The sequence below is a fragment of the Protopterus annectens genome, chromosome 2.part1, assembly GCF_019279795.1.
Source record: "Protopterus annectens isolate FY-2018-M chromosome 2.part1, PAN1.0, whole genome shotgun sequence".
Taxonomy (NCBI): domain Eukaryota; kingdom Metazoa; phylum Chordata; order Ceratodontiformes; family Protopteridae; genus Protopterus; species Protopterus annectens.
In genome coordinates this window covers 1,701,527,793-1,701,552,573 of record NC_056729.1, presented here as the reverse complement: position 1 = coordinate 1,701,552,573, position 24,781 = coordinate 1,701,527,793, and the positions used below count along the sequence as shown (strand labels likewise).

The 24,781-nt window shown below is 41.3% G+C and overlaps 1 protein-coding gene across 1 annotated transcript in view; it reads right to left on the bottom strand.

Moving 5' to 3' along the window:
• KIF1B (kinesin family member 1B) overlaps positions 1 to 24,781 on the bottom strand; it is a gene marked incomplete in the record, with an annotated part of 2,363,676 nt that overhangs the window by 553,696 nt on the left and 1,785,199 nt on the right. Inside the window, 2 exon segments of the mRNA XM_044063146.1 lie at positions 9,228 to 9,294; positions 11,105 to 11,213. Coding sequence (XP_043919081.1) covers positions 9,228 to 9,294; positions 11,105 to 11,213 — 176 coding nt within the window.

The following is a 24,781-nucleotide window of genomic DNA, read 5'->3' as shown; positions in this document are numbered from 1 at the left end:
GATGGTTTTTATAAACCACTTCTTTCTGTTCTATCTATAGAGGAGGTGGATTCTGGACAAGTAGCCGGTGTTACCTTACCCTTACCACAAGGCTGTGCCATAAACTCTGTTACAGTAAAACCATCACAGGAGCTCACTTGTAGTTTTGTCACTACATTTAATTTAAACTCTGATGCTATTCTGGGTATTTTGACCAAGAATTGGTATTTTATTTCTACTCATGCGTTGTTATCTGACAAGCTAGGTGCCAAACCTCGTATTGTTTTTAGGAGAGGTAGGAATATGAAGGATTTACTACAATGCGCTCCTTTGAGTGACTCTTTTAATAGGATTAAGGGGTCATTCCCTTGTGGTTTGTGTAATTGGTGTAACTTTATTAAGTCAGGTAGTTCTTTTGACATCTCGGATAGAAAATATATTATCAAGTATAGGATTTGTTGTGATACAAAATCTATAATTTACCTGGCCTTTTGTACATGCTGCCCCGCTTTCTACGTCGGTAAGACGGATAGAAAATTTAAGGAGCGTATATACCAGCACTGCTATGCAATCAAAAACAACAAATGTGAAAATGCATTAGCCAAGCATGTATCCAACAACCCTGGCCATGCATTTTTGTTCATGGGTATTGACCATGTGGCTCCTTCTTTCAGGGGTGGCCCTACCTCTCTTTTACTTGAAATACGTGAGCTTTTATGGCAGTTAAAGTTAGACTCTTTCAACACACCGGGGCTTAATGAAAGTTGTAATATAGCCCCAGTGTTAAAATATAAATCATACTTGAGGTGAGACTCAAATTATTACTTTTAAAAAAAATTTTTTGCTTTTATGTTTAATTACTTGGTTTTGACTTTCTGAGTTAATTAGTGTTTATAATTATTTAATATTCTATGACATAGACTATTTTTATGTACATTTAGTATATACACACCATGTATTTAGTGTGTGTTACTGCTGCACTTGTATATACTTGTACAGCTTGTTGTCTATACTGAATATCAACATTTTAGTCAAAGTAAGCTTGTGAGGTTACCATCGCTGAGCTTTTGTGTACTTTTATAATGATATGACTTTTATGTTGTTATCATTTTATTGTTTTATAAATACATATATTTTTTCTCACTGTTTTATGGTTGTTTGAGTTAATGTATGGTGTCACTTTCTTAGACACCTTTTTTGTATTATTATATATTTGCTTTAAAGTGTAATTTTTGTTTTAGATTGTTTTATACATACACTTTTAGCACTTGGTTTGGTTGAGTACTTTTAGATTCTATTTAGTACTCATATAGTAGAAGCAAAAATCTTTTGCACTAGAAAAGCATTTATAATTACTATTTGGATTGCCCTTTTAATGTGTAATTGCATTTGTAATTGAGGTTTTTGAGCGGGCTTTCTAATTAAGTATTTGTATTTTTGTATAAAAGGAGTCCATTTTCTGTACGTATTAAAATCCTCTGAAGAAGCTACACTGTGTTTGTGGTGAAAACGCTATCTCATTTGTGTACTTAATAAAAAAGCGTTAAGGAAGGAATTTTTGGGCTTGGTGTTCCTGTTTGTTTGGAGCTTTTTTCGCCTGTTTGTCTTTTGGTTCCTGGCAAAATGACTTCATTAGATAACAGCCTGATTAAACACCAAACTCTCTGGAGCCACCATTGATGACCACATGAAACCTGACCTACACTTCCAAACTGTTATTAAAAAAACACATAAAAAGCTCAGCGTCTGATATAGACCAAAACCCTACCTAACAGAAAAAAACATACCTATGGATGCTCATTGTGTCTATCCTTTTTTAAGCACCTTTAATAAATTATCATTTAAGACATAAGCAAATGTACATTAATATAAAATAAAGCAAGCCATATTAACATGTTTCTAGTTACATACATTATACATACTGTAAGTCCTTTTTTACAAGTAACATCAGTCTGACATTACATAAATTGCTCAATTCCTGACTTCCCTTAAATCTCTCTCCTCCTACTGAACATTATTTTGTATGTACTGTTCCCATAATTTCCATTTCTTTCTATGTAATTTGCTCCTTCCTTTTCTAAAGATCCCAGTACCAGTTATATTTTACCTCTGTTACAATATTCAGCACTTCAAATACAGTTGGTTTAGGCTTTGATTTTCATTTTCTACTAACTGCTTTCTGACCATTTTTTCTGTCTGTCAAGCATTTTCCTTATGGACATTGGAAATGGTTTTACTTGCAAAGTCTCTCTATGAGCTTTACTGTCAGAAGAATGAGAAGTAGAGTCCTCTTTTGTTTGATGGCTCACTTTTTGTTGGATACAATTTTGTAATTCCTCTTTAGCCTGTTCTGCATCAAAAATGTATTTGATCCTCCAGGAAAACATATGCTGAAGACAGCCGGATACAGCAGCTTGAATCACATAGCTGCCTCTAGACATTCCCTGATTACCGGGATACATTTTCTTCTGTTCTGCCTGGTGTACAATGAATAATCATTTTCCACAAACACTCTGCTGTCTTTAATTTTTAATACTTTTCCCTTCTGCCACAGTTTTGTCAGAATCAACTTTTTTTCTGCTGGTATGATTGCATCTTTACTAATACAGGTCTTGCTTGCTTTCTCGTGACCAGGTTTCGAGCATACACTTGATGTGCCCTTTCAATTAACAAACCCTGCTGTGGAACACCAGTTCAGTTGCTTATTTTTGCTTTCATAAAATTAACGGTCTGTTAATTCCAGGTTTCTGGTACAGCAGAAAATCTTAAGTTTTCTCTGTGTACTCTGCCTTCCAGTTCTACCATTTTTTTTGGAATAGCTTTTCTTAAGAAGTCTTATACTCAAGCCAGCCTTTTCTTAATTTCAACCGCTGATGTTTTTGCAGTTTTATCAGTTCATATGAGTAGCTAGTCAAAGGTGGTTCTATTTTTCCAGCCTTTTGTTATTTGAGTTGACAAACTCCTTCAATATTTAATTAATTTTAATCACCTTTTAGTACATTTGAGTTATTTCTCCTCTAAATTACTGGAAGCCATCTCATGCACCAAAGCTAAAACTTGAAGTGTTTTTGCTTAACAAGTGCAACAGTCTTTCTCATCAGTGTTTTCTCTGCATCTTTTCTAGTTGATTTTCTTTCAGGTTCTCTAAATTTCTTCTGGCATCTAGACCGTGTACCAGGTAATACTGTGGTCAAACCATGGAGGCAACAATTGCCAATAAATCAAATAATTATCTCTTAAAACATTTTCCAGGCTACAATAATAGGGTAAGCACAATATAAGACACATTTCCCACAACATTCTAAAGAATATTTAGGTTATTTGCTAAGTGTTTTTGTCCACTCAGAGACTTAATGTGAACAATTCCAATAAATTAATCACACATTTTATAACAGCAGCTACAACCCTATTGGTGTATTACCACAGTAATCCTTTACATCATTTCATCCCATACAAACAAACTTATTTAAAATCGCTTTGTAAAAATTTAATTAGCATCCTAAAATGCTAAAACCTATTTATTTCTTTATTTGACATTTGTTAACCTGGTTAGTCTGACTGGGCAGAGTCCCTTTTTCAGTGGAGACCCGAGGAGAAAAGCTCCAAATAGAACATTACATTCGATAAAATTGACAATGATTACATGATTAAACAAGATAACAATATCTAACATGAGATAGCTAATATAGAATAACAAGTTCAATTTCTTTTACTGATTACAAGCTAATTGGAGAGAGAGAACAAAATGTACATAGAACAAATATGTCAATAGTAAATTATAAAAAAGACAGCATAAGAATACAGACAATTATGGGGCAGGATAGGAAGACAGTTGTAGGGAGAGAACAAGTGTACAGTGAAAACAGGAAAAAAGAAAAAAGTTAGTAGGGTAGATGAGAAAAGCATCTTAAATAGGAAATACTGTAAATGGAAGTTGGGAGGCTGCCATTATGATTAGTAAAGGTTATTGATATATAGGAGATGCGCAGAAAATTGTGGGGGACAGGAAGATAAGTTATGTTGGGTCATTGCAAGGGCATGACCATGACTTGTGGAAGGTTTCTTTTAGTGCTGTTTTAAAGGAGCTGAAATTAGTGAGAATTCTGACTTGTAGTGGTAGCTTGTTTCAAACATTTGTAACAGAATAGCTGTAAAGTGATTTGCCAATATTTTTTTGGGGGTTATAAACTGTTGAGAGCTACAGAGAGCATGGTTTGGAGTGTATGGGTGGATGAGATTTGACAGAGAGGGGCAATATGACGGATCACGTAAGATGGAGTGAATTGTGAGAAGCTGGGGTAGTAGAATTTGGTAATTAAATTCGAGCCATTGCAAGTTTTTTAGAAATACAGTGATGGGTGTGATTGGGTAGGTTAGGGGCAAATCTTGCTATTTAGTTGTAGGTAAGTTCTAATTTAGTGAGAAGATTAGACTGGAGGTTTTGTGAGTATAGGGGCAGCATACAATAATGTGGGTAGTAGAAAAGTTTGTGCAAGGGATAGTCTGGAGAAATAAGTGAGAAATTTATTATGTCTGTATAGTAGTCCAAGTTTTTGACAAGTCTTTTTAATGCACTGCTGAGTGTGAAGATCGAATTTTAGGTGGTCATTGATGATAATTCCGAGGAGTTTTGTGTGAGGTTCAGCGGAGACAGCTGTGTGGTTCAGGGAGGTGACAGAAAAGGTAGTTTTATGATGCTGGAGAGTTTTAGTTTTCTTAGGGTTCAGTAGCAGTTGTTTGGAAGTAAGTCATCTTTCAACTGAATGAAGGGACTCCTGTATGAAGGTTTGTTATGTTGTCAAAACAAGAGATGATTGTGGAACTGTCCACATACTGAATAATAGTACAGAGAGGACAAGAAGAGTGAAGATCATTGATGAAGATATTGAAAAGTAGGGGTCCAAGGATGGTGCCTTGGGGCACCCTAGTTTGAATGGGTAGAAAGGGAAAGGAGCTAGATTGCCATTTAACAGCCTGGAATCTAATGGAGAGGTAGCTGGAGAACCAAGACAGGGTAGAGTTAGAAAGGTTAAGTCAAGCAAGTTTGGATAGAAGTAGTTTGTGGGAAACAGTATTGAAGGCTTTGGATAGATCCAGAAATAAGCTGGAGACTAACTTAGACAGGGGAGATAGGATGTGAATTGGTCTAAAATTAGAAGGATGAGTTGCACTACTGCCTTTGTGAAGGGGAATGTCATAGCATTTTTTCCAGATATTAGGCACAGTGTTTTCCTGAATAGATCTATTGAGTAATATGGAAATGGGGAAAGTGATAGAGTTAGCCATTTTTAGGAATTGTGGAGGTAAGTTATCAACTGATAAAGAACAAGTTTTAAGTTTTGAGAGAAAGGACTTGATGTAGGTTGTAGAGATAGGTTTAAGAAAGAAGGCAGTAGAATGGGAGGGCCTAGGAGGTGTGAGGTTATTGATGTTGTTTTTGGTCAAGGTGTGGACAGAATCAATGAAAAATGAATTAAGGAAGGTAGAGGTGTCAGTGAGGGAGCTATTAGGGGAAGATGGGCATCCTGGATTTAGTAGTTTGTTTATGGATTGCCAGAATTTTTGGGGTTAGTGCGAGTTTTATCAAGTGGTTTCTGGAAAAAAGTTTTGTTTGTCAAGGGTGACCTTTTTTTTTAGTTATGGAGCTCTCTAAGTTTGAAGATCATAGGATTCAAATTTCTTCCATTTTTTCCATGCACTCTCTCTTTTATTCATAAGTGTTTAGGTGGCTTGAGTAAGCCAGGGGGCAAAATAAGTTTTGAGTCTTAGTTTCCTAATTGGTGCCAGGGAGTTGAGTACACCTAGAAAGATGTTGTTAAAGGCTAGGACTGCTTCCTCTAGAGGGAGATTATGGAAGAAGGACCAGTTAACTGACGACAGCAGATGGCTGAAAGTGTCAGGATTAAAATTTTAGAGTTTATGACAGTCTTTGAAGAGTTGTGGTTTGTGTAGCTGGGGAGAATGTCTAATAATGAAGGTGGGATGGTGATCACTAAGGGTGTCGGGCAGGGTAGACGGGTTGTGGTAGAGATTAGGATTGGAGCAGAGGATCTAGTCAATAATGGAACCTAAGTTGGTGTGTTTGTTTAATCAGGTTGCATTTGTGATAAACTGGGGAGGTTGGGAAATCAGTGTCAAGGGTGTTCCAATCGTTTACATTGTCCATTCCAATGGTTTCATGGAGGATGGTTTGAGTGATCCAACAGAGAAAAGTTTTCTAGGATAGGGATGCTATTTTCTGGGGGAATGTACATGGAGACAATAGCTAACTTCTTATGAGTGTTAATTTGACAGTTTGCTATGAGAATTACAGCTGGGTGAAAATCTGGAATGGTAACTGAGAGAGGGTGAAAGGTGAGTTGGTTGGAGTTGAGAATAGCAACACTTCCCCCTTTCTTTTTAAGATGATCCTGTTGAAGGATGTTACAGCCTGGTGGAATAATTTCAGTGTTGGTAATATGAGGTTTAAACCATATTTCAGAGAGGCATAGTATGTCAGGAGTATGTAAGGACATCCAGGCATAGAAACTAGAAACTTTGTTCATAATACTTTGAATGTTCATAAGATAGCAATGTTAGATTTTTGGTGGGTGAGGATGTGGGTAACTTGGAAGAAGTATTAGGGGTAGGGTTTTGGAGTGAGGGGTGGGATGGGGATTGGGAGCCAGGGATAAAACCAGGGTTTGGATGTATGTCACTTGACAACAGTAAGTGTAAAATAAAATGTCTGAGTGAAGTAAAGTAATTAATTTGGAGCTTTTTTGTTTTGTTTTTGAGTGGGAGTGTAGAGAATAGGAATAGTCTGACTTTATGTATGGTAGGTGAAGGACAAATAAAGAGTGATGGGGCTATATGGAAGAATGAATGGGAGAGCGTGTGTCTTGGGGAGAGGTAATGGTAGGAGAAGAGTGCCTGGTTGGGAGAGTGCATGAGTAAGAGTTGGCAGTGGAAGTGAGACACAGAAGGGAAGTGGTAAAGATAATAATTAGGAAGTTGTTTAAAGAGTTAGAGTTTGGGAGAAACATGTTTTAATAGGCCTGGGGATATGGAGGGAAGAGGGTGAGAGTCTATTGTAGTGTGGGATGATGGAAGCAATTAGGAAGTGGTAGCTGATTGGAGAGTTTTTGATTAATCTAGGGGTGGAGAAAGGGGTGTGCTTAAAGGGGGTAGAGTATAAATCAAATGAAAATGGGGGCTGGGTGGGAATGGGGGTTGGGTAGGGGGGCCCAACCCTAACCCAATCCCAATAAAGGTCACACTCACTTAGGGTTGGGCCTCACTGACACACCTCCAGTACACTCTCTAATAAACTTGAAGGACTTCTAAAGGGATTCTGCCTGGGTCATCCTTGTCTTCGTCTTCCTAGTCTTCATTTTTTGTTTTATTGCCTTTGTCTGTTTTACCCATACCCAACCACCAACGGTTGGAGGAAAGCAACTGAGAATTCTTTATTGCATTTCAGGTTACTGATATTTCCTAATAGCATATAGGTTCACTGAGATTTCTTAATTGCATTTTGGTTGACTGAGATTTCACAGGGCCAGAGATTTCACAGGGCCAGACATCTGCGTCCTACAGAGTTTTGTTTCCTGGCCTACGTATTGGCTCCCTCTGGGCTGAGATTTACATTCCAGTAAGGTGGGCTTCCACCTGGGCAGCCTTGGCCTGACTATACTGGACATCACCACACACTCTGTGTGTGAGGAGGAGCCACATTTACAAAAGGACTGGTCTTACAAAAGGACTGAGCACCCATGAGGGTAAACTACAAAAGATCTGCACACACAGGCACAACCCTCAGTGCCCTCATTGCTGCATAAACAGGGGTATTACTCTGAGTAAGTCTAAGTATAAGAAAAACCTGTAGTATCATTAAGTCAGCAGACTACTGTCACAGGTTTGCAGCTAACTGAAAGTCTATCAAAATGATGGATCTGAATACAATAATTTCATCAAACGTTTTTGAAAAAAAATATATGATGTCCACGCAAACATGTAGGACAACTTTATTCAAGAATAAATAAAAATACAGCCTGCACTAGTGGCATACAACCCGGGTGACCAGAGTTTGAATAGTTGCTCAGGGCACAGGCACCCATCCTAGAGGGGAAGGAGATTATGTGTGCTCTGGGGCATATGCTTGCTGGCAAGATTTTGTTGGTGGAGATAAAGGAATCAACTGTACAGCGCCTCTTGTGAGTGGGTGGGGCAGTACTGTTGACATCAGCTATTGTGGAAGTGAGGGAAGATGCTACACTGATGCCCACTGTATATCCTACGCACAGGCAGTCATGGGGCCACATGCAAGGAGGTAGAGCAAAAAAGAAAACATATCAAACCACCCCGATGGCTGCCTACATGATGCCCCCATGACTAACCCCTACACTATGGTGACTGGGGAAAGAATGGGCCAAATGACTAGGAAGGGCTGATGATTTTAAGGCAGCAAAGGCAACAACAGAAAAAGAAAAAAAAAAACATTTTGAATGTTATAAAAATGATCAAAAAAATGAAATTCTTTTTAAACCTCAAGTCTTGATTCAATCAAACTTATCTGTAGCAGCCATGAGCACTAGCCCACCTCTGATAATCAAACTCATCTAGTTATCGTGTCCCGTTAGTAGTGCAGAGTCTGGAATCAATACAGAATCAATGCAGAGGATTATGCTCAGCTCTGCTATCATAAACAATCTATGGGTTTGAGATATAAGTATCAAAAAATCTACTTTGACAGTAAGCTAACAACAGATCAAGAGATGAATCTTGATATCCATGTCAAGAATCTGTAATAAGCAGTAATGAACCTAATCACAGTTCTTGACAGTTCATTGAGCTCTATCTGCGTCATGCATTACCAGCTAAAGAAAAAAAAGTGTATACGTGAGAAGTGTTTTACAGCTCTGAAGATGCAGTTGCAACGGAACAGGTAGAAGCAAATGGTCTATTGAACAGACAGCGTTTGGAACTGTCAGACATTTCCTCTCTGCCGTACTTTTATTTTGCTATGGCATAGATGTGTCTCTAACAGTTTTTAAAGCTGTAAAACACTTCAGATGCTTGTCTGTATTGGCCACTGTTATGCTGTGTGTGCTGTGTTTTATTAAACACCTTTCTTCCATCAGAAAGGTGCTTAACGAAGTTAACTTTTTCCTGAATTCAGACCGTAACTATAAGCTCCACTCAATACATATTTTACAAGCACAGAATGTTGTTGAAGAAACCAGACAGTAGTCATCCATTTTAAGTACCTGATGAAGCAGAAAAGTACCCTGACAAGGAAGTCCATTAGTGTGATCCACAACAGCAGGGATATACCTACAAAAAACAAAAACAAAAAGTAAATAAATAATACAGATCAAGATAAATATACAATATTGTGTACAGCTTCAGTAATGGTGTACACATTTTCTAAGCTGCACAAAAAAGTTAGCTGCTGTCAGTGCAAGAAATTCTATCATTCTGAGCATGTGAAAAGCTGACATGTAAGTTTCTCAGTACTCTGGGGCTGCACAGAGACACACTTCTTTATGCAAACATGCAGTCAGTACCAAATGCATGTCTGCTGCTGCCAAGAATTTCCCATGGTTGTCAAGTTAACTATAACAAAGAACACACCATTTTATATTATAACTGTAATTGTTTCATGCCGAGGTTAAAACATTTGAGAAGCATGCTGTAACTAAAGATAAATGATATGTTAAAAAATGCAACAGCACTTTTAATATATTCAGTTTATACCTGTAAAGAACACAAAAAGTTAGGGTGGTTGGCAAAAGTAACTTAGAGAGAAAGGATTGATTGAATATTAAAGTCTTAAAACTAGAAACACAATGCAGAAAATACTGTCACTACTGCTTTATAGAGACAGCACCTGAGTTTCACATAAATAAACAGACATAACTGCTAACGGTACTGTTCATAACAGATACAGACTTCAAAATCCCTGATACAGCATACTTGCCCCAACTTGGAAGTGCAGCATTCCAGTTTATATATACTTATAACCACCTTGACACAGTGTTCTCATTGTAAGCAAAAAAGTCTTTCAGTCAATACAAATATTACCCATCTCCACTTCTCTCCCCATACCATTTTTGAGCAGCTGGACAGTATAAACAGCAGGTATATTACTGAAGTAGACATTCGTGGGGAAGGGCAGCAAACACAAACAAAAAAATGTACAAGATCAAAAAGTTTCCTTTTTTTTTAAACTCTTTGCTCCATTGCCTGATGAGCATCAGACCCTCCCCTCAGTCTCTCAGCCCATTCATTATCTTCATTGGAGAACAGCTGACTGAGAAATGCCATTGTCCTCACACTGCTACCAGGGATGGTTTGAGATTTTTTTTTTTTATTTGTTCCCAATCCCTCACATACATACACAGGACATGGTGTCAGGGAGGGACTTGCAATGAAAGACCTCTCACTTCCACAGAAGGTTAGCGTCAAAGCAAACCCTGACCTTCCTCCCTCCTCAGCAAGAGTGGTGGCCTTTCTAGTCACAACATGGGAGATGACACTGCCCTGTTTGTGTCCATCTGCATGCAAACCCCTCCCTCTCCGCTGAGAGAAGTGAGCAGAATATGCCCCTTCACTCTTCTCATTCAATACCTTTCAACCTATTTGCACAAGAAATCTGGACAAAGTATAAAATAATAGGAGGCTAAAGGCCCAAAAACAGGGACAGATTTTAAATATTGCTCTTATAAACTTAGAAAGTTCCAAAAATAACAGGATTTATGTTAGCATCCATTTTTTGAATGATAAAGTCTGAAACCGAAATGTATGTCATTATTTAGTAACTTCAACCCTCAGTGATTTGCCAGAAAACCACAAATTTTATGAGGAACAGACCAAAAATATGAGTTAAAAATCTGGACAGTTAAGAGATATGTCCTACTCCCAGCCTGGTTTCTCTAGTGACAGGACCACTAATCACACCCCAATTTACCTGGGCTACAATCTGCTGTACAACAGAGCCATGTTATTTTACGAATTAAAGTTAAATACTACAGAAAACCACCAACTTTTCCTAAATATCACTAGATTAGAAGGATGAATATTATGCCAGACTAGTTTTAATACGTATTACTACTAATTAAAAGAATGATTAAATGAATCTTACTCTCCAGTTGGTTCCAGCTCACTAATTTCGAACCAAACCAGCAAGTCATACTTGCTGACACACTGTCCCACATTTGGCTTGCTCACTGCATTCAACTTTGTGGCTGGCACTAGAAACACAAAAAACAGAGATATCAAATTCTGAAATAAAAAGTACATCTTCCATTCAAGAATTTAAATGCTATTTAAATTTGCTTACAATACACAACAGTTTCAAAACTTATCTGTAATTGCTACTTGCTCTGACTACGTAGAATGGTATCACGAGTGGTTCCAGCTTTTTTCATTTTCTTCCCAATTCAGAAAAAAGTTTTAGAAAAAAAACTTATTATACATTGGCCACAATACATAAAGATGACCCTGCTCTGAATCTCAATCAGTACTCCAAGACTGTTAAAACAGGATACATTTTACAGCTTAAACAGCATAGTACAGTGTGTGGAGATTATGAACCATGTACAACACCCACAGCCTTCATTAGCAGAATATCTAACCATAATATGTTAAGTAAATTGCCATATAAGCATCTGTCATGACTCCAGACCTTATACAGTCTCAGAAGGTTATACTGGAGTATGCTTTTTATTACTCAGAGTATGCTACATGGCTCTTTGTACAAATATAGTTTTGGCATTCCTACTTTTCATTCTCCCATCAATGGCTGATGAAGGAATTCTATAAGCAAAAGGACAGCCTTTCTCTCGCCATGTCTTTCCAGGGTCACAGGAACAGAGTATGAAAAAACGAAAGGTTTGAAACCTAGAAAAGATGTGGAAGGGTAGAATGGTTGGTACTTGGTAGGAAGCTGACACACTTGTTGACTGAGGATTTCTGGAAGACCAAGAACTACTGCAAGTGTTTGCACAACTAATCTTATTTTGTGAGAAAAGGTAATTTCAAAGAAAGACTAATGAAATGCACTATTCATGGATGCAGGTATGTGCAGGGGTACGAATGTTCAGTCTATTCCAGGCTGCAATGCAAAACCAAAAACACACCCTCTTGAGTTCATTAGCACAGATGGAACTGTGGTCTGATGAGGTACCAAAGAAAAAAAACAGAACAAACACAGACCACTAAATATCTAAGAGGAAAATAATAGGCATACAGACCTACTTGCTGATCTCTCTGTGAAGATCTGCAGTTATGGTACAATATCTCCAGAGCAATCCATATTAAAAGATGCTTATTTACTATTTAAAATATTTTCAAAACAGTTAAACTAGGAAGGATAATTGTTTCAAGACAGCAAATGATATAAGAATGCTTACCAGACAGGCATGTAGCTGTATGGAAAACTGTTTCATTATCTTATGTCACGTCCAGTTATTAGTTAATCAGCTACCTCAAAAAAGGCACTTACAGAAGTAATGTACTTACCATAAAGATCACATCAATACGCAAGACCACCTTTGTCAACAGTTGGACTAATACTGCAGATCTTTAGTAAGTTAGGCATCTCTAAATCCCAGGCTTCTAGTCACTCCCTTTTTACCTACAATGCTCTGCTAAATTGATCTTCCTCTCCAGATCTCCGCCATACCACATAAAAGTGATTCAGAAAATCATCTACTGATCACAGCCAGCTTGAAGTGTCTTTCAAATGTATTCAAAGAAGCCTATGTAACTGTTGCACATACAACATTCAAGGGTGCATTACACAAAAATGTCTGAGGGGTTGCCACTGCTCTAACTGAGTGAGCTCTATGCAAAGGTTTATGGTATTTCTCACAGAATAAATTTACACAATCAGTCAGCTTTATACATAAGGTAATTTTAGAAACATTATTATCTTGTTTGGAAGAAAATATTTAGTTATCTATTTATCTTTGTTTACTGGGAACATCCAACTGGGGTTCAGCCCAATTTCATAGGAGGCCTGAGGAGAAAAGCTCCACAATTATTACACAAAATATTATAAAAAAAAGTTGATTTTAAATACATGAAGTAGCTTATTAATGAACGCTATACAATTACATACTAGCTACATTGCCAAGCAAAACTAACATTTACAATACATAACGTACATAATTAAGACAATAGTGTTTTCATACAACTGGTAACATCGTGGACTGTCTTATTTTAAAAAGAACAGAAAGTAAAACCAGCTGTACATGCCTCATGTACACAGACAACCCTCTCCTCTTACCTCCCAACACTCAGACTTGTGACAGCTGCACTTATATATCCAAACTGGAAGCCATGAATTCTCAAGCCAAGACTGGAATAGCTGGTCAAGAGAAGGTCAACGCCTGCACCACACCACATGCAACACATAGCCCTCCAGAACACCCACCATCACAGGCTCTCACATAAAAACACAAACCACACAAAGTACAGTTTTGTACCTACCATAAATGTAGATGTTCGAGTGGTTATACTGCTGCACTCATCACACTTGGGTTATCCTGTCATCAGGTGGTCCCGCAGTCGGCCGAATCCCAAAGTCCCGGTCTGGCGTCGGTTGTCACCTCCTCCCTGACGTCAGTGTGACAGGGGTATAAAAGAGACAGCCGACGCCATTTTCTTCAGTTTTTCTTGCTCCAGATGTCAGGTGCCCCCAACTAGGAAGACAATACAATAGCTATGCAACAATACCTTAGTAGATAAGCAATAGTACTAGCTGTTAGCAAATACACCATATAGACATGCATCCAATAGACTGATGTACATGGAGTTGTAACTAACACCCTGGTATGTAGAGGGGATGGAGGGAGGGTAACCTGGACTGCAGCAGTATAACCACTCGAACATCTACATTTATGGTAGGTACAAAACTGTACTATGTTCATCGTGCTATACTGCTGCAGTCATCACACTTGGGTAGAATCCCAAAGCTATGGAAGGGTGGCTGGTACTAAACTGGGTTAGGTGATGCTAGGATGCCCTGCAGAACTGCAGTGGGAAAACCAGCTCTGTTTTTTGAGTATAATGGAAGGTGGTAGTGCTTGGTAAAGGTGTGTACTGAACTCCAAGTAGCTGCCTCCAGAATGTCTTTGGTTGGAACCCCTCTGAGAAAGGCTGCTGAGGTTGCAGTAGCCCTGGTAGAATGGGATCTAATATTGACAGGCACTGCCTTCCCATGGTGCGAGTAGCAAAAGCGGATACAATGTGCTATCCATTTGGAGATGGTCTGTTTTGAAATAGCCTTTCCCTGTGAACCTGCAGCATATGATACAAAGAGTTGGTCAGTTTTTCTGAAGATCTTTGTCTTATCTAAATAGTAACGTAGCTGTCTGTAAATGTCCAAAGAGTGAAGGAGCCTTTTTCCTTTATTCTGTGGGTTAAGATAAAAGGTGGGTAAATGAATGGTCTGATTCAAAGCCACACTGGATACTACCTTGGGCATGAAGGTAGGGTTAGTTCATAAAGAGACTCTGTCCTGATGGAAAATGATGAAAGGTTCCACTGCCATAAGTGCCTGTAGTTCTGAGACCCTGCGTGCTGAGGTAATAGCCAGTAACAAGGCTGTTTTCCAAGACAAGTATTGTAGTTCTGCTGAGAATGCTGGTACGAAAGGAGGTAGTGTTAACTTTTCTAAAACGAAGTTCAGGTCCCAAGTTGGTGTTGGTGGTTTTCTGGGGGGGGTCTTATATTCTTAGCCCCTCTGAGAAACAGCCCAAGTAAAGGGTGTAAGAAAATTGGGGGATCCGTATTATATTGAGCTGAAATGACTGAAGCATGGATCTTAATGGAGGAGAAGGAAAGGCCTTTGTGTAGCATCTCAGTTAGGTATTGCAGTATGTGAGGAATGTTTGGTATCCAAGGATTTTGACCTTTAGCCTGGTGCCATGCACAAAATCTTTTCCATTTGCCTGAGTAAGTCTTCCTGGTGCTGGGCCTCCTGGCCTCCATAATTACATTCTGGACGTCTTTTGAGAGAAGCGTTGATTGATAATTTAAGGAATTCTCCATGCAGCTAAATTTAAAGTTCTGAGCTGGCTGTGACGGGTTTGATAGTTTTTCTGAGTCAACAGTAGTGGGAATTGAGGCAAGATCCATGGAGGGCTGTGAGTCAAGTTCTTTAGTAATGGGTACCAGTGCTGGCGTGGCCAGCTCGAAGCAATGAGGATCATTTGTGGTCTCTCTGATCTGACCTTCAATAACACCTTGGTCAATAGAGGTAGTGGAGGGAAGGCATAGACTGTCAGTGTTGTCCAGCTGAATGATAGAGTGTCCACTTTCCAGGCTAGGGAGTGATAAGTCCTTGTGCAGAATTTTTGTAATTGGCAATTGTTGGGGGAGGCAAATAGATCTATGTCTGGACATCCCCATCTTTGAGTTATCATTGAAAATACTTGTGGGTGTAGTCTCCACTCGTGAGGGTCTGCCATATTTCTGCTTAATTCGTCTGCCAATATGTTTTCCTGGCAGGAATTGTGCTTGTAGTTGTACTTGGTAGGTCAAAGCTGTGTTCCATAAGGTCATAGCCTGTCTGCATAAAGGGTAGGAGTGTGTTCCTCCCTGTTTGCTTATGTGCCACATAACTGTGGTGTTGTCTGTCCTTATTAGAAGTTGTCCTGGATGCAAGAGGTCCTTGAAGGCTGTCAGTGCATTTTGCACAGCTAGCATCTCCTTTTGGTTGATGTGAAGATGCATTTGTTTTGCAGACCATTTGCCCTGTATGCACTGTCCTGCCATGTGTGCTCCCCAGGCGTAGTCTGAAGAATCTGTTGTCATGGTTTGGTTTGCTGGAGGTAAGACGAAAGGAAGACCCTTGTTTGTTTGACATGCTTGAGCCCACCATAGGAACTCTTTTTGAAGGCAGGGAATGATAGGTATATTTGTGTCGAGGCTGTGCCTGTGTTGAGACCATACACTTTTCAGGTACCATTGTAATTTTCTCATATGCAGCTTTGCATATGGGATTAGTTGAATGCATGATGCCATGAACCCCAATGCCTGCAGGATTTTCCTTGCAGTGAGCTGGGTAAAAGTTGCTATCTTTTTGAAGTATTGAGTCAATTGTTTTTGTTTGTCTGGCGTGAGGTAAGCCATCTGGGCCGTTGTATTTAAGCTGGCACCCAGGAATATTATCTGTTGCAAGGGTATTAGTTTTGACTTCTTTTTGTTTACTCTGTGTACCCTAGGCAACTGAGCAGCTGTGTTACAAAAGCCAGATGCTGTAATAGAATGTCCTTGCTGTCCGCTTGGATCAGGCAGTCGTCCAGATATGGATAAATTTGTATTCCTCGTTGTCTGCAATATGCAATTACTGATGCCAGGCATTTCGTAAATACTCTGGGTGCAGCTGATAAGCCAAAGGGCAATGCAGAGAATTGATAATGCGTTGTACCTGCAAAAAATCTGAGGTATCTTCTACAATCTTGTCTGATAGAGACATGCAGGTATGCCTCTTTGAGGTCCAACGTTACCAGCCAAGACTCCTTGCCCAGCATGGGAAGGAGCTGCTGTAGTGTGAGCATTTTGAATTTGGGTACCTCCAGGTATGTGTTCAGAATTGAGAGGTCTAAGATGGGCCTCCAGGCTTTGTCCTTTCTTGGGACTAGAAACAGTCTTGAGTAAAAACATTGACCTTGCTCTTTTGTAGGTACCTTTTGAATTGCTTTCATATCCATGAGAGCTGAAATTTGCATTTGAGCCTCTGCCCATTGGTTTGGAGGCAGATTTGGCATGCCTCTCATCCGAGGTAAAGTGTGGAAATGAAATCTGTAGCCTCGGGTAATAATGTCCAGAATCCATTTGTCCTTTGTTATGATGCGCCAATTTTGTGGAAATAGAGCCAGTTTCCCTCCCAAAGGTGCTGCCAGGGCAATTTTGCTTGGCAGGCGAAGAGGGAAGTCATTGTGTTTGTTTCCTGAAGGGTTGAGATCTTTCGTCTCCACCTCTTTGAGTTGCTGTATGCCATTGTCTAATCCTGAAAGAACCTTGTGGCTGGCCTCTGCCCCTTGGGTGCCTGTACCTACCTCTTTGGGGTCTGTCTGATGCAGGAAAGGACCAGTTTTTTGATGGCCAGTTTCTGCTGAAACCAGGAGATTGTACCTGTAAAAAATCTTTAACTGTTTGCATAGATTTTGCCTTTTCTTCCATTTTCTTCAACACTTCCTCTGCTTTGACACCAAATAACACATCTTTCTGCAATGGGGCATCCAATAACTTTGCTTTGACATGTTCTGGTAAGGCTTGTTCTTTAAGCCAAGCATGCCTACGTATGACAGACCCTGTGACAGCTGCTCTACATGAGGCTTCCAATGAATCAAAACCACACTGTAAGGTATGTTTTCTCACCTGTTCTGCTGCATGCAGCAAATCCTGCATCTCTTTCAAATCTAGTTGATCTGTCTGAGGGATCAGCTTCTGCTTTAACTGTGTAATCAAATACTGTTGGTATTTTAGCATGTGGAATTGGCAGTTTAATGCCCTCGTGGCCAAAGTGGCAGACGTATATACTTTCTTTCCCCATCTTTCTAATGCTCTGGAATGTCTTTCAGAAGGAAGTGGATTCTTAGCAGTAGAGGCCTTAACCCCTTTGGGACCCTGGGAAATGGTCTCAGGGTCTGCATTAGGGCTTTTGTATAGAAACTTAAGAGCATCAGGAACTCGGTAGTATCTGTCTGGTTTAGCTGGTGCTGGAGGTAAGGAATCTGGGTTTAAACTGGATTTAGAGAAAACATCATCCAAAATGTCTAAAACTGGAGGAATTGCCAGGGGTCTATGCTGTGGAAGAAGAAGAAACTCACGGAGTCTTTTCTTGGAGTCAGAGTAATCTTGGCCTTCCCAGTGGAAATGTTCCCTCATGGTGTGCAAAGTTTCCCCAAAAGAGTAGTCTTCAGGGGGGGAGACAGAGGGAATGGACTCTTCAGCATCTGAGTCTTCATAAGGAGGGAAGGAGTAATCCTGGTCGTCAGAGATGCCTGAGGAAATGGATGCTTGTTCAGAGGAAGGATAATCTTCCTCCAGTCTAGGCCTTTTGTCAGCTGGGGGTTGGGATCCCCTGATAAGGGTAATTAAATCCTCGGCCATCTTAAGCATCTGTTTTTTAGGCATAGGGGCCTGTGGGGGGTGTGTGTGGCCCCAGTTTCTAACTTTCAAAGGGGCTTTGAGCTTAGCATAAGGCTTGGCAGAGGCAGTTGTCGGTTTGAAAACACCCTCTGAGACCGAAGGCCTATCCAAAATTTCCGGATCCCCGTCGGGGCTGGCGTCCGAGGAGTGAGGTGGAACCGGCTCCTGAGGCCCAACTGTTTTGGTTTGGGATGCCGTCAGAAAGTCTGAATCAGTGGTAGTAAGGGGCTGCGAAGGCGCCTCGCTGAAAACCGGAGAACCGGCGTCAGGCCTTGCTGAGGCCTCAGTATCTGGTCTTGGCTGCCGGTCCTTATCTTTGCGTTTTTTAATAATCATTGCTGATGTCGGTTGCTCCGACGGCATGCTATAGTTAAATTTTCTGCCAAAATAATGCTGGGCGAATTCTGCCCAACACTTAATTGTACGTTTGTTGAACCTAGCACAAAACCGAAAACCAGAGACGTCGTGGTCTGGGCCTAGACAAGGAATACAATAAGAATGAAAATCCTTATGAGGTATTTGCTTCCCACAAGAAATACAATTATTAACTTTGTCTGACATCAGTCTGAGGCAAGAAAAGTTTCCCCAACGGGGTACTTGGCTTTAGAGAAGACTTCGGGCTGAAACTTGATTCGAAAATTTCAGGAGCTGGCCGACCGGCACTTGCGAACTGCTTATGCTTCAGGCACCGCGCGGCAAGAAAGACTGAAGAAAATGGCGTCGGCTGTCTCTTTTATACCTCTGTCACACTGACGTCAGGGAGGAGGCGACGACAACCGACGCCGGACCGGGACTTTGGGATTCGGCCGACTGCAGGACCGCCTGACGACAGGATAACCCAAGTGTGATGACTGCAGCAGTATAGCACGATGAACATCCACCTTTGCCAAGGCTGTCCATAGAAATCTTTGCAAACATCAGAGACCTCCACAGCAGAAACACACTCGACCACCACAATACAGCACAAACCACAAGATACACAGCTCACCTACACAGTGTGCCTATCAACCTAAGCCCCTAAGGCAAAACAGCTTGCCCAATACACTAATCATAGGTGACTCTATAGTGAGGCACACTGATGTCCCACTCACTAGGTTGAATAAGGAGAAAGTAACAGTCAGTTGTCTGTCAAGTGCCAGAATTCGACTCATAACACACGCACTCAGGTCAAGCCACAAGTACAAGTATGACTCTGTCACTGTACATGTGGGTGTGAATGACCTGATATGCACCTCCCTGGACTACATGAAAAGAAACATGGAGGAACTCTCAGATTATGTGGCCCAGACAGGTATGACCCTAGCCCTCAGCAGCATCCTACTGTTGCCCAGAATGACACTGAAGTACAAGCAGAAAATGACTGCCTTCAACAATTGGCTGTTTCTGGTGTCATTCTAAGGAGATCCAGTATCTGTCTGCCTGGGATGACATGACTGACAGACCTCGATGCTTTGCCAGACATGGCCTGCATCTGCCACCCCTGGGTTTCCAGATAATGGCGAAGGCTCTCACTACCCCTATAGTGCCTTTTTTAGGCAATGTTCCAAAGACCAAATTACCACTGTAACAGTTATAAATAAATGTAATCTGAGGATCAACACTGCTCAATACTAGAAGTCTAAATCTCAAGATGCACTTGCTTGAAGCACTCATCAAAATGGAGAACATCAACATTTGTGCTGTAACAGAGACCTGGTTTAAAGCAAAGAAAGCACCCCTGCACTACCAGGCTATAACTCATTCACACCTTTCAGCCCCAGAACATGGACTGAAGCTCCAAAGGCAGTGGTGTCTCCATATTCATAAAGGATATGTACACCTCCAGACTAGTAGCCCAGCATAACGCATCTGAGATATTTCAGGTACAACTAACATTGGGTAAGATGGTGATTCAGGTCATAGCCTGCTATAGGTCCCCAACCATGTCCCAAGACTCTCACTCCACGTTCCTAAGCTCCTGGAAACTATTAGGGTCCAACCCAACACTCTCATACTAGGTGACGTCAACTACCCCTCCATCAACTCAGAAAACTACTCATGCACCAATAAACTGGCCCAATGTTTCCTGGAATTCATCATTTCCAATGCCCTGGACCAGCTCATTCTTAACCCCACTAGAGGAAGCAACATCCTTGACCTGGTTATTACTAACATGGGCAACTGTTGCTCTACACCAATAGTCAATTCTTCCCTGGTTAGATCCGACCACAAACTAATCACCATGGAAATCCACATCTCACCCCCCCCGCAAAGGTAACTACCATGAAAAACTTCTCCAATGCTGACTTTGGGATCCTAAAAACAGAGGTGGCTACCTTCACGGCACCCATGTCAATGGAAAATAGATGCATGACTGCCGAATCGTACACCGATGCACTGTACAAACACGTACATAAATGCATGGAACTAGCCATACCCAGCAGAACCAAGACACTCTCCTCCAAAAAAAGGAAACCAATCTGGTGGTCCCCTGCCATTAGTAAACTCTACAACAGAAGGAAGAAACTGTTGCAAAAAAAAAGTTGAAGTCCCAAGACTGGAAAAACTCCCTTATTAGCCTTAACTCGACTCATAACCAAAGACATTGGTAATCTCCAAACTCTGGACCCTACCCAGTTTGGGTTTGTAAAAGGCAGGTCATGTCTCCTAAACCTGATTGACTTCTTTGAAGCAATCACCAAAGCCATAGATGAGGGTAAGGTGGTTCACACAGCTTATCTAGATCTCAACAAGGCTTTCGACACTATCCCCCATTCTGGAATTATAGATAAGCTCACTAAACTAGGTATAAATCCCTATGTCATAAGATGGGTTGCCAACTGGCTCACGGACAGAACCCACACTGTGAAAGTAGCAGACTCCAAATCTGACTTCAGACCAGTGACAAGTGGAGTACCACACAGTTCAGTCCTGGGTCCTCTCCTGCTTGGTATCTACTTCTCTGAAGTACAGGCTAACACAGAAGGACTTTGGCTAACAAAGTTTGCAGATGACTGCAAACTAGGAGCCATAATCGAAACTCCTAACGATGTGGATATACTACAAAAGGGCCTCACTGAGACAGATGCCTGGTGTCAAAGCCATGGCCTGAAGCTCAATGCCAAAACGTGTATTGTCATCCCCTTTGGTAAAAAGGCTGTACCCATGAACTACCACATAAGTGGTAGTCTACTTAATGCCGAAAGTGTGATAAGAGACCTTGGGACACAGGTGGGCAGTAGTCTCTCCTTTGATAATCACATCGCCACAGTGGTCAGGAAATCCTTCTACGTGGCTCACCTTATCACAAAAGTTTTCTCATCCAGTAAAAAAAGAGGTCATTGTTCCCCTCTACTCATCACTCATTAGACCCATTATAGAGTACAACGCCCCTTTTGGTATGTACTTCACAAGACATCTACAACAACTGGAAAGGCCACAGAAATACCTCACAAAGAGGATTACAGGCCTCAAACTGATGCCCTACGCAGACCGTCTCAAAGAACTCCAGCTTTACTCCATCGCATATCACCTACTCAGAGGTGATCTCTGCCTAACATACAAAGCTATGTCAAAACCAGAGCTGTTGGACATGCTCCACTTAAAAAAATCCCAATCCCTCCGAGCTACACACTCTAGGGACCTAGACCTTGTCACCACAATAAACAGAACATGCTGGAGGGATAGATTCCTGTCCCAGAGACTTCCCATACTCTGGAACAGACTACCTATCTATGTCAAACAAAGCTCCTCATTAGCACTCTTCAAGAAAAATCTTGATGACTGTATGGGTAATAGAAAATTCACCCCAGGGATCACTTCTGTGGCTCTGCTCAACAGGAGCACAGGAAAATAATTTTCTTGGGTGGCGAAAGCCAGGGTACCTTTTTGGCTAGGCTTATACAGACCCTAGGGTTAATAGCCTAGTACCTACCTATGAACAAAAAGTTGAAAGCCCTCATCAAAACCTCTAAAGTCAGCTATGAAGGCAAAATTGCAGCAGACACTAAAAACAACCACAAAGCCTTCTATAGTTATATCAAGAATTTCCATGTTAATACCCAGGTTTGCTCTGAGTTACTGCACAATGGTACCTCCTATACTAAGCCAACAGATATTGCCAACATACTGGCCGACAGATTCAGTGACAACTTTACCCCTCTCTCCCCCTCTAAAGGACCAATCACAATACAGGCATCCAGCATTACTGCATTACAGGTTAAAGCTGCATTGTCCAGGACCAAGAATACAGCTTCCAGGGAACCTGAAAATATCCCTGGATGTGTTCTACATGAACTAGAAAGTGAACTGACATCGCATCTGTGTGCCCTGTTCAATCACAGCCTCACCTCAGGCTTTGTCCCTACCGAATGGAAGATTGCTACAGTCATCCCTCTCCATAAAGGGGGAGCGACTATTATTGCCCCATAAGCCCGACAAGTCTGATATGTAAGGCTATGGAGTGCATCATCATGGACCTAATTAACAAGGCTATAGGGAATCTCCAAACTCTAGATCCCATGCAATTTGGTTTTGTGAAAGGTAGATCATGCCTGCTCAACCTGGTTGACTTCTATGAGTCAGTCACCAGAGCTGTGGATGAGGGCAAGGCAGTTCATACAACCTACCTCGATCTGGCCAAGGCCTTTGATACCATTCCCCACTCAGGCATTACTGATAAACTCACCAAACTAGGCATCAACCCCTATATTACTAGATGGGTTGCAAATTGGCTCACAGACAGAACCCACAGTGTGAAAGTAGCAGACTCCAAGTCAGACTGCCGACCAATCAAGAGTGGAGTGGCTCACAGATAGAACCCACAGTGTGAAAGTAGCGGACTCCAAGTCAGAATGCCGACCAGTCAAGAGTGGAGTCCCACAGGGATCAGTCCTGGGTCCTCTTCTGTCTCGCATCTACTTCTCAGAAGCCCAGGCCAACAAGGAGAGACTCTGGCTGACCAAGTTCGCAGACGTTTGCAAGCTGGGAACCATTATTAACTCCCCAGGTGATGTAGACATCCTACAGAAAGGCCTCACTGAGACCAATGACTGGTGTCAAAACCGTGGCCTTAACCTTAAAGCCAAAAAATGCATTGCCATCCCCTTTGGGAAAAACTCAGTTCCCACTAATTACTACATCGATGGGAGCCCACTGAACACTGAAGGCATTATAAGAAATCTGGGGACACAGGTTGATAGCAACCTCTCCTTCAACCACCACATTGCCACTGTGGTCAGAAAGTCCTTCTATGTGACACATTTCATTACCAAGAGTTTGCATCCAGGAAGAAAGAGGTCATCATCTCTCTCTCTACTCTTCCCTCATTAGGCCAATCATCGAGTATAATGCCCCATTTGGCATGTACCTCACTAGACACATGCAACTGTTGGAAAGGCCACAAAAGTACCTCAAGAAGAGGATCCTAGGCCTTAAACATGTCCTACACAGACAGAAACTACACAGACAGAACACTCACTGGAGGGGACAGAGGAGACAGTAAGTCCCACACCTGATTTCTCAGAGATGTGATGCAGTGAAGAGGTAATGAAGCCACTTGAGTCGTAGTATCCAGCTGAGTTCCTATAAATTGTAGAGTCTGTACAGGAGTCAAGTCTGATTTGGCAACATTTATCATGATGCTTAGGGAGTTGGAGATCTGAAGCAAGTAACCCCTGGCTTGTAGAAGTTGATGCTGGTTAGGGTGGTGAGAAGCCAACTGTCAAGACATGGAAACACCTGGAATCCTCTGAGCTGCCATGACTGCCATGCATTTGGTGACCACCTGAGGGGAGGGGGGCTGTGGTGAGTCCAAAGGACAGTGCTCTGAATTGGTAGTAATTGTCTCCCAGGAGAAAATGCAGGTGTCTCCTGCAGTACCTGTCTATTTTGATATGATAGTATGCATCCTGTTGATCTACACAGCACATCCATGCACAGAAAAGGCAGGATGGACTGAATCGTAACCATTCAAAACTTTGACTTCTTTACATATTAATTCACATTGCTTGGATCCAAAATTGATAGTACGTCCCCGTTTTCTTTGGCACCAAAAAGAAGCAGAAGTAAGTTCCGAATCCTATATGTTTGGGTGGGACCTCCTGGATGACACTTTTTTTGTAGCAGCTTTTGAACTTCTTGATCTGCGTACTCCCTTTGACTGGGTGGAATGTTAGGGAGTTTCCTTCTTGGGAAAGGAGGTGGAAGGGAAAAGGGAACATAGCACTGGATATTATGCTTAGCACCCATGCGTTGTTTGTAAGGTTTGTCCAGGTGCAGGGAAACGCAACCTCTGACTGCTTCCATGGGATAATAGAAAGTTACTAAGCTATTGGCCCTTATAAGCCTCGAAAGATGGAAAGTTGGGCAGTGCTTTAGCAGCACTGATAGGGCATTTCAGAGGAATCTTTGAAGCCCTGGTTCTGCGGACCCCCTCTACCTCTGAAGTGACATCTGCCACTGAAACCTCCTCCTCCTCTGCCTCTGGAGGAAATGTCCCCACACAGGTCTTGAAAAGGTCTCTGGGACTTCTGGAACCACATTTTCTTTCCTTCTTGCTTGTTTCTAGAGAAAGTTCATTGAGGGGTAGAAAACTTGAATCCGATGGCAGATGCCATCTTTCCATCCTGCTTGTTGCGCGTAAGTCTATCTTTCACAGATGGGCCGAATAAGGAGA